The 12785-nt window shown below is 41.4% G+C and overlaps 1 protein-coding gene and 1 pseudogene across 2 annotated transcripts; both read left to right on the forward strand.

Annotated features, from left to right (window-relative positions):
* The first annotated feature begins 574 nt into the window (after window positions 1-574).
* LOC100411454 (eukaryotic translation initiation factor 3 subunit B pseudogene) lies at window positions 575-1626 on the forward strand (annotated as a pseudogene).
* Window positions 1226-12214, forward strand: OOSP1 (oocyte secreted protein 1). Of its 2 annotated transcripts, none has more exons than XM_035262802.3 (6): window positions 1226-2261; window positions 6131-6312; window positions 8477-8574; window positions 10247-10381; window positions 10663-10785; window positions 11929-12214. In XM_035262802.3, exons 2-6 carry the CDS (start codon window positions 6202-6204, stop codon window positions 12047-12049), a joined length of 588 nt encoding a protein of 195 aa, XP_035118693.1. In that variant the 5' UTR covers window positions 1226-2261; window positions 6131-6201; the 3' UTR covers window positions 12050-12214. The 2 variants fall into 2 exon arrangements, with proteins under 2 accessions (XP_035118693.1, XP_035118695.1); XM_035262804.3 differs by having other exon boundaries at window positions 1226-2184.
* Window positions 12215-12785: the final 571 nt, after the last annotated feature.

The raw sequence follows: 12785 nt of genomic DNA on the forward strand, positions 1-12785 counted from the left end.
TCATATCAAATGACGGATTGTTGAAATGATTCTACTTTGCTAATATTGCAAAGAGTACAGTAATTGATATGTTTTAAGATAAACTGTTGCAATCTCATATCAATATTTCTATGGGATAAAATATTAAATTAGGAATTGTGATAAAGAATAAACATACTAAAAACAGTATTTATTGCTAAATTATTCCCTGGAAATGTATCAATTTACTTCATCATAGGAAGTAAATGATACTATTTCTAACAAAACCATGATGACTGAATGTTAACAAACTTCTTAAACATTTTTCCCCAGAAGAGTGCAAATGATACCTATTTATTTAAATTTGAAATTTTTTTGCCTATTGTTTTTGCTCAGCTAGTTTTTTTTTTGTAGCACAGATCCCTTTCACAAAGGCAGACCTATCCCTGGGTTTTTCTTTATGGGTTTGATTTTCATTGAAAATGATCTTATCCAAGTTAATTTATTAAAGTAGTCATTGGTTGGTTTTATGCTTTTTTGTTACATGAAAAATCATTTAGAGATAATTGTAGATTCATACACAGTTGTAAGAAACAACACAGATCAACAACACAAAATGTATGTGCGTTGGTCTCCTAAGGACACCTACCTGGCTACCTTTCATTAAAGAGACATTGCTCTATGAAATCGGGGGTGGCGGGGGAGAGAAATTCAAGCAAATTCAGAGATCCAGTCACCAAGGGGTTCAGCTCATTACTTCTCACCTTGTGAAAGGTACCTGGTGAACTTCAGCCCTCTGAGGGACACGCAGGATGACCCTCAGACCATAAACATCTGGGACATCCTTACTGGACACAAGAAGAGAGATTTTTCACTGTGAGAGCTCAGCCCATTAGCGTATTTTTAAATGGAGCCATGATGGTAAATTCTTGGCCAGAATGACCCTGGGTACACTTAGTATCTATGAAACTCCTTCTATGGGTCTTTCGGAAAGGAAGAGTTTGAAGATCTCTGGGATAAAAGACTTTTCTTGGTCTCCTGGTGGTAACATCATTGCCTTCTGGGTACCTTAAGACAAAGATATTCCAGCCAGGGTAACCCTGACGCAGCTCCCTACCAGGCAAGGGATCCGAGTGAGGAAATTTTTCAATGTGGTGGATTGCAAGCTGCACTGGCAGAAGAACGGAGATTACTTGTGTGTGAAAGCAGACAGGACTCCGAAAGGTACCCAGGGTGTTGTCACAAATTTTGAAATTTTCCAAATGAGGGAAAAACAGGTACCTGTGGATGTGGTCGAAATGAAAGAAACCATCATAGCCTTTGCCTGGGAACCACATGGAAGTAAGTTTGCCGTGCTGCACGGAGAGGCTCCGCGGATATCTGTATTTTTCTACCACATCGAAAACAACGGGAAGACTGAACTCATCAAGATGTTAGACCAACAGCAAGCAAACACCATCTTCTGGAGCCCCCAAGGACAGTTCGTGGTGTTGTCGGGCCTGAGGAGTATGAACTTCGGACTGCACGGTCACGAACATCGCAGAGCACTACATGGCCTCTGACGTCGAGTGGGATCCTGCAAGCTGCGCTGCTAAGAGTCTGCGAAGCCAACACAGGTGGTTCCGACAGAAAACCCCAAACAAGAAAGAAGCGTTAGCGGTGCCTTAAATCCCCCCACTGCAGACACCAGGGGCTGAAAGGCACAAAAATGTGTCGCAATGGCAGAATCCCAGTCGAGGTCACAGTCCAGAGCAAGAGCACGGGGAGGTGGCAGGAGTCGCGCGGGCTTCCCTGCAGGGCGGCCTCCGCTTCGCACCACAGGCGCTGCACGCCGCGCTCCCCAGTCACTCCTGATTCCTGAGGGAGATGCTTTCTTCAGTGACAGAGAACTCCATGGTCTCCTCCTTCCAGTAGTCCACGTTGCTGTCCAGCCCGTCAGTGTACCCCTCCTCGAAACTCCAGGCGCTCGTTTTTCCGCTCCATATAGAGCTCCTGGGCTGTCTTCCGGTACTTCCGGAAGTGTTCCATCATTGTGCCCCGTCTCTCCACCAATTCCTTTGAGATTTTGGACTGGCTCAAACGTTCCTTCTGTTCAAAGATCTTAGAGAATTTCTTCAGATCCATTTTAATTTGCTTGATCTGCTCCTGGCTCAGGAGTGTTGGAGGCCGGGGCCGCCACGGCATCTAGCAGAAACGGTCCTTGTTCTTCTGCAGAAGGCTTGCCAGGTTCACGACTACGCTGTCATGTTGAGGTCTGAAGGGAGTGGGTGGATGCGCAGAACACTCAGGGGGGCCGTAGGCAGGTGAGAGATGGTTTTATTCAACAGCAGCTTTCATCAACAGTTTTCTCACACTGTCCCCCGTGTCTCGGCTCCTTAGTCCAGAGGCTCCCACACAAAGCTACACGGCCCGCTCTCCCTTGCCTTCAGGGTCAACAGCTTAACTTTTTCTCTGTCTGGGCACCAGCAAGCCAAGCTGTGCCCTGGTTCCCTCCATCCATCTGCAAAGATGAACAGTTTTGACTCTCTCTCTTTCTCTGGGTGCCAGTGTGAGCACATGTACAGTGTTAGCAGGGCAATTATATTTTTTACAGACAACGCTGGCTTAGAGCCTGTGGTGGTCTTCCTATGTTATGAGTACATGGCTATGATAACAAGAGGACACAGTTGCTAAACTCTAGTAACTGGCGATTAGAGAAAAAAAAAAATCAGAATGTATTTGAACCAAACATTCATTTAGGCTTCTTCTGGTAATGGAATTTTGAATTTCTCATTTTTAAGTTGGCATCTTCTGTTTTGAAGAAAAGAATCTTAAGTGTGACTATTTTCAGGCATTGCTACTCACAATGTAGTCTGCAGAGCAAAATTACTGTTAAAAATGCAGAATCTTAGCCCTCACCCCAGACATTCTGAATTAGAATCTGCATTGTAACAAGAGCATCAGGTGATGTGTATGCTCCTTAAAGCTTGAGAAGCAAGCACTGCTGCTAATAGGCATCAAGACAGCATGAACCCTGAAGGCAAAACCCTGTAGACCAGCGTTTCTCAAAGTGTGGTCCCTGGGTGGTCAGTATGAGCATCACCTGGGAACTTATGAGAACCATTAATTCTCAGGTCTCAGTCCAGTCTTAGTGAATCAGAAAACGAAGTGATACTCAGCTGTGCTTCAACAAGCTCTCCAGGTGATTCTGATGTCTATTAAGTTGGAGAGCCACTGTTTAGAGATTGGTTGGTGAAAACAGGTGAAAGTAGGTGAAATCTTTCAATTTTCATGTTCTCAGGGCTTTGCCTTCTGAGATGCATGGAACAACCAAATTATCATACAGTTATTGCTTTAGTGTTCAGATGTGGAGGCAGATGTTATAGGATGTTAGGAAGTTTTAATAAAGTAAACCTTAGTGCATAAAAATATATCTGATGCTTTGCCCTCTAAAGCAAGTGGAGCTTTCTATTATACTCAGCACATTTTGCTTTATCTTTGATCTTGTCTTTTGAAATTTGAGTAAAAAGTGTAATGTTTTAGAAAATGAAACAAAATTATATTCATGGGGCGTGTGTGCTGGCCAGTTGTAGTTAATGACCCACACCTGTGTATGGCTTCAGGTATTTTGCATATAAGGCTGTCTATTCTCCGCAACTTCCTGTTTCCTGAGAGATTTGGTTTTCAATCTGGGCAAATGGAGACTATTCTGAGGTTAAAAGGGCTCTTTTTTCTCCATTCCTTGATATGGACCTGTGCTGGGGACTTCTCAGGTATAACTTATGACTTGGGGAATAGAAGTTTCTTAAAGAGGGCTGAAAGATGTGACTTTGGATTCTTTACATAAAATTTTGGTCTGCTTGAATCTTAATAGTCAAGCACACATGGAGGGGTGCAGTCTCTTTTAGATGTGTGATCTTGAGATACCATGTTTTTCTCTTGCATATCAGCTCTGAGACAGAGAATGTGCTACAACTTGAGACCGTCTTTCTCCAACTCCCCCTTCCTTTTGATCTTCTTCTGACCATATCAATTCTTGAGGCTCAAATACTTGAACTGGGTTTCATATATAGAGTGTGGAGTGGCCTGGAAAGCAGAAGAGGTGGTGGGAGGAACTCAGGACTCTGTGGTTTGTCACATACAGGAAGAAAGCCTTATTTATAAAGGCTGAGACTTCCTTTACCTTATCCTCCAGCGATCCTTTTCATTGGAGAGGGAGCAGTCAGTGCCTCCTAAGTGAGGTGACCATTGGTTCAGGTTTTTCCAGTACTTTTCCTGCTGTTAGCCTCCTGTTAACCTCTTGTCAGAATGATTGGTAGCCCTGCGTATAAACTGGGGCTGTCAGTTTCTTTCTCTTTCTCCTTTTCTCCCTCTCTTCCTTTCTTTCTCTCCTCTCTTTTTTCTCTCTTCCTTCCTTTCCCTTTCTCCTCCATTCCCTCCTCCCTCCCTTGTTCTTTTCTTTCCCTTCCTTCTTCCCTTCTTTTCTTTTTCTTTGAGACAGGAGTCTCGCTGTCACCTGGGCTAGAGTACAGTGGTGTGATCTGGGCTCACTGCAGCCTCTGCCTACCAGGTTCAACTGATTCTTGTGCTTCAGCCTCCTAAGTAGCTGGCATACAGATATGCACCACCACGTCCAGCTGGTTTTTGTATTTTTAGTAGAGATGGGGTTTCACCATATTGGCCAGGCTGGTCTCAAACTCCCAGTCTCAAGTGATCTGCCCACCACGGCCTCCCAAAGTGCTGATATAACAGGCATAAGCCACCATGCTGAATCTTTCTTCCTTTCTTTTCTTTCTTTCATTTCTTTTTTTCTCTTTTCTCTTTTCTTTTTTCCTTTTTCTTCTTTCTCTTCCTCTTTTCCTTTTTCTCTTCCTCTTCTCTTCCTGTTCCCTTTCCTTCCTGTTCCCTTTCTCTTCCTGTTCCCTCTTTCCCTTCCTCTTTCTTTCTATTCCTCTCTCCCTTCCTCTTTCTTTCTCTTCCTCTTTCTTTCCCTTCATATTCTTTCTTTTCTCTTGTCTTTCTCTTTCTCTTTTTTTCTCTTCTTTCCCCTCTCTTATCTTTCTTCTTCCCTTCTCTCTCTCTTTCACTTGCTTCTTTTTTCTTTTTTCTTTCTCAGGTGGGAGTGCAGTGGTGCCATCTTAGCTCACTGCAGCCATGAACTGCTAATTTTAAACAAAAGTGATCTACCATGGTGGGCAGATCTCTTGAGGCCAGGAGTTTGAGACCAGCTTGGCCAATATGGCGAAACCCCATCTCTACTAAAAATATGAAAATTAGCTGGATGTGGTGGTGTAGAGACTTGCTATGTTGCCCAGGCTGGTCTACCACTCTTGACCTCAAGGAATCCTCCCAGCTTGGCTTCCCAAAGCTTTAGAATTACAGGCTTGAGCCACCACTTCCTGCCTGGGGGAAGGAAGTTTCAGTTTCTCTACTGAGTTTTCAGTGTCTCCTGACTCAGGCTCCTTCTAGTATCTTAAGTGCAACTGATAAAGTATTCCTTTAGTGAAGTCTAGAAGAATAGCCAAACTTAAAAAACAAAAACAAAAAACTTATGCTACCCAGTCTCATAATTCCTAGTTTGTACTAATTCTCTTCCTTGGGACCTAACTCAAGTAGCAGATTATATCAGAAAATTATTTCCAATTCCAAATTTAAAAAGCCTAATGTCCAGATATTTCAAGATAGAAGAGAAAGGATAGCACTGTTTTCACTCAGTTTCTATAAAAGCCTGATTGCTAGCTGGAGTTTTCTGGACAAGTCTTTATGTATCATGAAACTGTGGATATGAAAATGGAAACTTGTTTGCTTCCATCAAAATGAAAGGGCTTGCTTCAAAGAGCTTTGTTTGAACAAGGGAGACAGAAAATCCTCTATACTTAGGATAAATACTATAGATATAGTCTTGTGATTCTAGTTCTATGATAAGTGACTTTGGAGAGTTAGACAAAATCTTATTTTGTATTGACTTCTCCCCCCTGCATATAGATTCATTAAAGAGTGTATTTGAAGGATGAGTATATATGTGTGTATTTATAACACAGAGACCATGTATTGCAAACTTGTTCACCTCTGAAGACATTTTGTTTTAGTAACGGATAATCTCTTCATTTGTATGAACTGGGTACGCTAAAATTTTTTGAGGTGATCCCTGTAACTGCATACTAACAGAAAGTTTCTCTTTTCTGCTTTTCAGCTATTCAAGTACAGTGCACCCAGTTTTGGTTCTGTGCCAGGATTAAACCCACGATATTTCACAATGTGTATATGAATTCTGATGAAGTGTTTCTAGGAGATGGCTGCCCTGTAACCTATTCTTTGCCAGATGTCTACTATGAGTTTTTCTACCATCCTCATGACTGTGGTATCATATCTCAAGTAAGAGAAATGACTGTCTTACTTAAAACCCAAGTGTCCTATGGTTCCTTCAACACACCTCCAAACTAGAAGTCACTGTCTATTTGTAATATGGCTAAACTCTTTAATTATCACATTTAGGACAGAAGCAGTTAAAAAAGGAGATGTTGGCTGGGTGCGGTGACTCATGCCTGTAATCCTAGCACTTTGAGAGGCTGAGATCGTGGATCATGAGGTCAGGAGTTCAAGACCAGTCTGGCCAACATAGCGAAACCCCGTCTCTACTAAAAATACAAAAAATTAGCCAGGCATGGTGGCATGTGCCTGTAATCCCAGGTACTTGGGAGGCTGAGGCAGGAGAATCGGTTGAACCCAGGAGATGGAGGTTGCAGTGAGCTGAGATCTCACCATTGCACTCTAGCCCAGGTGACAGTGTAAGAATCTGTCTCAAAAAAAAAAAAAAAAAAGAGAAAGATGCTAAATACTTTTTTTTTTCTTTTTGGGTGGTAATTGCAAACACTAATTATTCATTTAGTGATAAAGCAGGCTGGAGAGTTGAAAGTTTTGAAGGAGAGAAGTATTTTCCATGTATCACAAGGTTTTTCAGCAGTTTCTCTACTAATTATTTGTTATAATTCATGAAGTTTGGTCAGTTGCAACTAGATGGAGGGAGTAACACTAATCAAGCGTTAGAAGCCTTTTCAAAGTAAATATTCATTAATCTCCCAGCCCTAGCCCTTCCTCAGATATTTTGGGTATATTAAGTCATTGTGCATATCACTGATAACAGTATAACTGGAATTTTGACTTGATTTAAAAAGTTTTTAAAATTAGTAAAATCTTGCTATGATATTACTTATTTTTTTCATAATCCCAAATAAAATGCTAAGAGAAGTAATAGAACTTCATCAGGTTTAGATAAATGCCACAGATTGGGTAACATAGAACGCAAAAGCAAAATTTGAAGTAGAATTGAGTGTGCAGAATATTTATTAAGAAGTGCTTTTGAAAAAAAAAAAAAAAAAGAAGTGCTTTTGGAGAAAGAAGATTGGGCAAAGAGCAAAGCTGAGCTGTGATGTGGGCTCAAAGACAGCTTTGGCTGACCCTGCACAGGGCTTCACATTCCTGCTGGGTAGGTGATCTGAAGTGGCCACCCTGGGAGAGGGGTGTGGCCATGGGTAAGACAGCCCTCAGCAGCTCCACAATTCCTGGAGGGGCTGAGAGCTGAGAGCTGAAGGCTGAAGGCTATAGTCTATCTGGTAACAGCATGCTCAGCAGCCAGGGCAGCAAGCCCTTAGGGTATCTGGGAAGCACATTCCAGGTCTAATACACCACAGCATGTATTAGGTGGGCACTGTCAACCTTGATATAAACTAGGGAGGGGGGAGGAATATTCACATGTTAACTGAAGAATTTGAGTGGTGGTAGTATGTTAATTTCATTTTATCTATGCATATATCTTCAAATTATCCAAAGAGAGCAGGATAGATCTAAGGAAATAGAAACATTTAAAATTATGTAATGAATATGGGTATCTCTGAATCATCTTATCCTCCTATGCTGTCAAGTACTGGGCCTTATATTGAGAAGCATATACAAAATGTTCTTAGAAAAATATTTTACTATTAAGTGTGTTAACTCCACTCTCCCTGAAAACAGCTATTCTTCCTGTTAGGTATTTACGACGTGCTGAGAACTTAATTACTATTATTCTTTACCACCACAATTATTGCTTTTTTTTTTTTAGAAATAAGAAAACAGACTTAATTGTTTAAACACAGTTTCCAAGAATTCATGATGAGTAGAGGCAGCTCCAAATTCCAAACATGATTCTATGATTTCAAAGCCCATGCTCTCTTTGAATAAGCAATGCATCACTACAACTGTGTGTCTCAAAAAGAGGTGCCAAATGCTTTCTCAAATTTGAATCCCAAAGCTCCTTTCTCTTTGAACTAACAAGTATTGCTTGCCTTTTATGTACAAGCACTATGCCAGATTTTAACACATTTGTCCATTTGGAAAATGGTCCTGTTTCCCATGAACAGATGCTGTTTATAGTTTAGTGAGAGTGTGACCATTTTTAGGAAGCTTGATGTATCTATAAATTCCTATTTAAGTAACTGCCTCTAAGTTTCCTGAGATACTTGAGACAAACATGGGTTTAAAACGTCTCTTTGTCTTGTAGCCTCTCCAGGAAGTTATTCTGCTTAGAACTAAAATCAAGTATATCTCAAGAGATTCTACTGTCCGATCTGAAATGCCTCTGTCGTGTGTTGTCCGCAAGTGAGTATGGAGTGCCAGACCCCTGTGCTAGCCCCTGCCTTCATTTACTGTCCAGATAAAAATCCCAAACCTGAAAAGCTAAATGGTGCAACCAGTGATGGGATTGGGGAGACACCAAACCCTAATGTGCACACAAATCTCTTGACCACTGGTGTCTTAGTCTTCTGTTGCATTGCTATAAAGAAATACCTGAAACCGGGTAATTTGTAAGAAAAGTTTAGCTCATTGTTCTGCAGGCTGTAGAGGAATCAAGGCTGGGGAGGCCTCAGGGAGTTTTTACTCATGGCAGAAGACAACAGAAGGCAAAGCTGGAGCAGGCATCCTCACATGGCCAGAGCAGGAGGAAGTGGTGGGGGGACGTGCTACACACTTTTAGAAAACCGCATCTCCCGAGAACTCTATCATGAGACCAGCGCCAAAGGGATGGTGTGAAACCAGAGGTCCCCAAACCCTGGGCCATGGACCTGTAGTGGTTCCTGGTCTTTTAGGAACCTGGCTGCACAGTAGGAGGTGAGCGGTAAGCCCACATTACCACCTGAGCTGTACCTGCTGTCAGATTCGTGGTGGCATTAGATTCTCATAGAAGCATGAACCCTATTGTGAACTGAGCATGTGAGAGATCTAGGTCGCACCCTCCTTATGAGAATCGAATGCCTGATGATCTGAGGTGGAACAGTTTCATCCCCAAACCATCACCCCCCCATCTGTGGAAAAATTGTCTACCGCAAACTTGGTCCCTGGTGCCAAAAGGTGTGGGGATCACTGTGCTGAGCCATTCATGAAGGGTCCACTCCCATGACCCGGTCACCTGCCACCAGGTTCCACCTCCAGTATTGGGGATTACAATGAACATGAGATGTGGGTGGGGACACAGATTCCAAACCATATCACTTGGCCTTGTAGTCCTCAAAATGTTACAACTGTCTCCTAGAACATAGGAATACTAGGAATATTATTGAAAAATGAAATCATGACTTAGTTTTTGATATAAAAGAACTTAGTTCTTTTCAGGGTCACTGAAAACCCGATAGGTCTTAGCCAACCAAATCAAGTTATTTAAGTTTTAAACTTGAGCCCATATGCAAGTTTCCTGAAGGCAATAAGAGAAGGTATAATGACGTCTAAATGATACTGAACTCATCAGGTTCAGCATGTGCTAGGCAGGGCTGACACTGGTGGGAGAGAGACGTCTTAAAACAGGATTTGTGGGTTAAGATCAGGTTTTTTTTTGTTTTGTTTTATTAATTGACATTTTTGAGAAAGTCTAAATGCTTATTTCATATTACATGCCTGTATCAAAACTTCTCATGTACCCCATAAATACATATACCTACTATGTACCCACAAAAATGAAAACTAAAAAATATTTAGAAAAGATTAGCAGCCACTTTGATCAGGTCTTAGCAAAAGTGTGATGATATACTTGGCAGGACTTTGGGTAATTTTTCAATTAGCTTTTTCTGGTTAAAATCCTGAACTGAAATATTCTTCCCTGAGTAATTATGGAAGGGCCATATTACACAGTGCTCTTCCCACAGATAATAATGATAATAGTGGCTGACATTTATAAGTCACTTACTGTATGCCTACACTGTGCTCATCTGAATGCATTTGTTCCTCCTGGTGACTCAATGAGGTAGATACTATTCTTTTTTATTTTTTTATTTTTAAGTCGTGGAACCTCGTTATTTTGCTCAGACGGATCTCGAACTTCTGGGTTCAAGGAAGTCTCTCTCCTCGACCTCCCACGTATCCGGGACTACAGACCCCCAAATGTGGTGGTGGATACTGTTATGCCAAATTCAGGGTGAGAAAATTGAGACACGGAGAAATTAAGTTACGTGGCTAATATCATTTGCTGGTAGATTGTGGAATCAATAAGTTGGACCCAGAAGTCTGTTTATTAAGTTTTTGCTTCTTAGCGCCACCCTGCCTGTGATGTTGTGGGGCAGGGAGTGGGGTGGGAGGCAGAAAAAGCAGAAATCAATATGTCTACTAATAATAGGAATTTGGCCCCAAGTTCAGCCTTGTAAATGCTAAGATCTGAGTAGATCTTAACCGCTATGTGATATTTCTCTCTTACTTTAGTCAGAATCCTCTTTTAAATGCAGTTGAAATGAGAGATGGGGAAAATGTTACTGAATGGGAGATAGATGTGAGGATACACATTGCGAATGAAGATGAGGCAGTAACTTCTACAACACAATCTTGGTAAGAACTCTCAAAACTGGCATCTAATGATTGTTGTCCAGGTATGTCCTAGATACCAGTCAATACAATTGTGAAGGAAATGGCATAATTTGTACTAAGGTGCATTGTGCCTAAAATGTTCCCAGTTCAAGAATGCAAGTTCATGCTTTCCTATGTTTGTTGAAGATTTTCTTGATCACGGTGGTCTTGATAATCTGTTACTAACTGGGAACACCATATGACTAAGAGCTAGTCATTTTGGGTACTACATGAAATACTATAATTAAAAGGAAAATACCTACCAATTTCAATATCAACAAAGTTCTGAATTATAATAAGTGACTATTAACACTGAGCCTACAAAGTGGCTTAGATATGTTGATGATCCCTGGGAAAGTGAGCTCAGAAGTGTCATAAATCTGTGTTGCAACTTTTTCTGGGAAGTATCAAATGATTGTACTACAGTTTTTCATTCTTGAGTCCCATATGAAGGTATATTATGAAAAATCCTTCCGGGCACAGTGGCTCATGCCTGTAATTCCAACACTTTGGTAGGCCTAGATGGGTGGATCCCGAGGTCAGGAGTTCGAGACCAGCCTGACCAACATGGTGAAACTCCCTTTCTACTAAACATACAAAAATTAGCTGGGTGTGGTGGTACGCACCTGCAATCCTAGCTACTCAGGAGACAGAGGCAGGAGAATCACCTGAACCTGGGAGACAGAGGTTGCAGTGAGCCAAGATTGTGCCACTGCACTCCAGCCTGGGCAACAGAGTGAGACGGTCTCAAAAAGAAAAGAAAAATCCACATGTATTAATATTTGGGTATTAATAAAAGGATGGAGCTATGTTTAATAGAGAGTAAACAGGACACCTAGAACGTTTGGAATGTACTTCATAACTTAGAGGGCAGAAGTATCCTTATTCACTTATACATACCTCACTTGAATCATTGTACACTAAGGATACAGTCTCAAGGATAGAATATTTACTTTCTCTTTCTTCTCCTCCCTCAGTTCCCACTTATACCTTTTCCCTTACTCCCATACATATGTATTGCTTTACTTATGAATAACAGGCTCTTAGAAGTAGCAAAGTAATGTTGACATTGGGATGTATTACTTCCAATTTTTCTTTTGTCTTTCTTCCTGTCTTCCATTTCAGTAAGAATCTGACTGCTATAGGCCCTTGTTCATCAAATGAGTGCCTTTATTGCAAGAGAAGAAACAGTGCTGTCTGCTTTGGTATTGAGAGGCAATTTGAAATCTCTGCCATGGCTGCTTAGGACTGAGGATTTACTGTGCTATTTTGTGAAAATCTGAGAAGCAGGAAGGGGATTTAATGATCTCAACCATCATCCACCTGAAAAACCTAACTTGAGATTTTAAATAAAATGGCAGGCTGCCTTCTACTATTTCCCTTTTAAAATGGGAACTTTCCCTACTTTTAACCTCATGAAGTTTTATTTATGAATAAAGTTTGTACTATTATATATTTGTTTCTAATTATTGCAAGACTGACTTGCATATAATTATAAGCTTGTAAGCTTCAATGCTCCTTAGAAATAGGTTTTTAAGGGTGCAGTTACTAACTTTTCTCAGTTGCTGATTCATGCCATTAGCTAAGGCTTAGCTGTGGTTGGTCCTGGTAACAGTGCCTAATCATTTATTTATTCCACAAAGATGCCCTCATGGAGTTCACATTTTAGTAGGAGGAGGCAGAGTATGCACAGAAAACATACTTTATAGTATTCTAAGAAAGAGTAAACAGAGGGAGAGAAAGAAGATGGGGGGCGAGAAAGTGGGGTGAGAGTTGTGGTTCTAACTATGGCATCAGGGAAGGCATCCCTCAAAGGTGATGATTGAGGAAAGAGCTGGAGGAGGTGAGGGAATGAGCCCTGCAGATCCTGGAGGAAAGGTTGTTCAAAACTGTGGGAACAGCTGGTGCAAAGTTGCTGAGTGTTTGCTGAACAAGGCCAGCAAGACTGGAGAGGGGAAGTCATACAGATGAAGTCTTAAAAC

Source organism: Callithrix jacchus, chromosome 10 (genome assembly GCF_049354715.1).
Source record: "Callithrix jacchus isolate 240 chromosome 10, calJac240_pri, whole genome shotgun sequence".
Lineage (NCBI taxonomy): Eukaryota > Metazoa > Chordata > Mammalia > Primates > Cebidae > Callithrix > Callithrix jacchus.

What these genes read in the sequence shown, in the direction of transcription:
- OOSP1 (XM_035262802.3), top strand. Translation starts at nt 6,202, where the DNA reads ATGAATTCTGATGAAGTGTTTCTAGGAGATGGCTGCCCTGTAACCTAT. An exon ending in ACTGTGGTATCATATCTCAA is followed by an intron (nt 6,313 to 8,476) that starts GTAAGAGAAATG and finishes TTTGTCTTGTAG; the next exon opens with CCTCTCCAGGAAGTTATTCT. An exon ending in ACTGTTATGCCAAATTCAGG is followed by an intron (nt 10,382 to 10,662) that starts GTGAGAAAATTG and finishes CTCTTACTTTAG; the next exon opens with TCAGAATCCTCTTTTAAATG.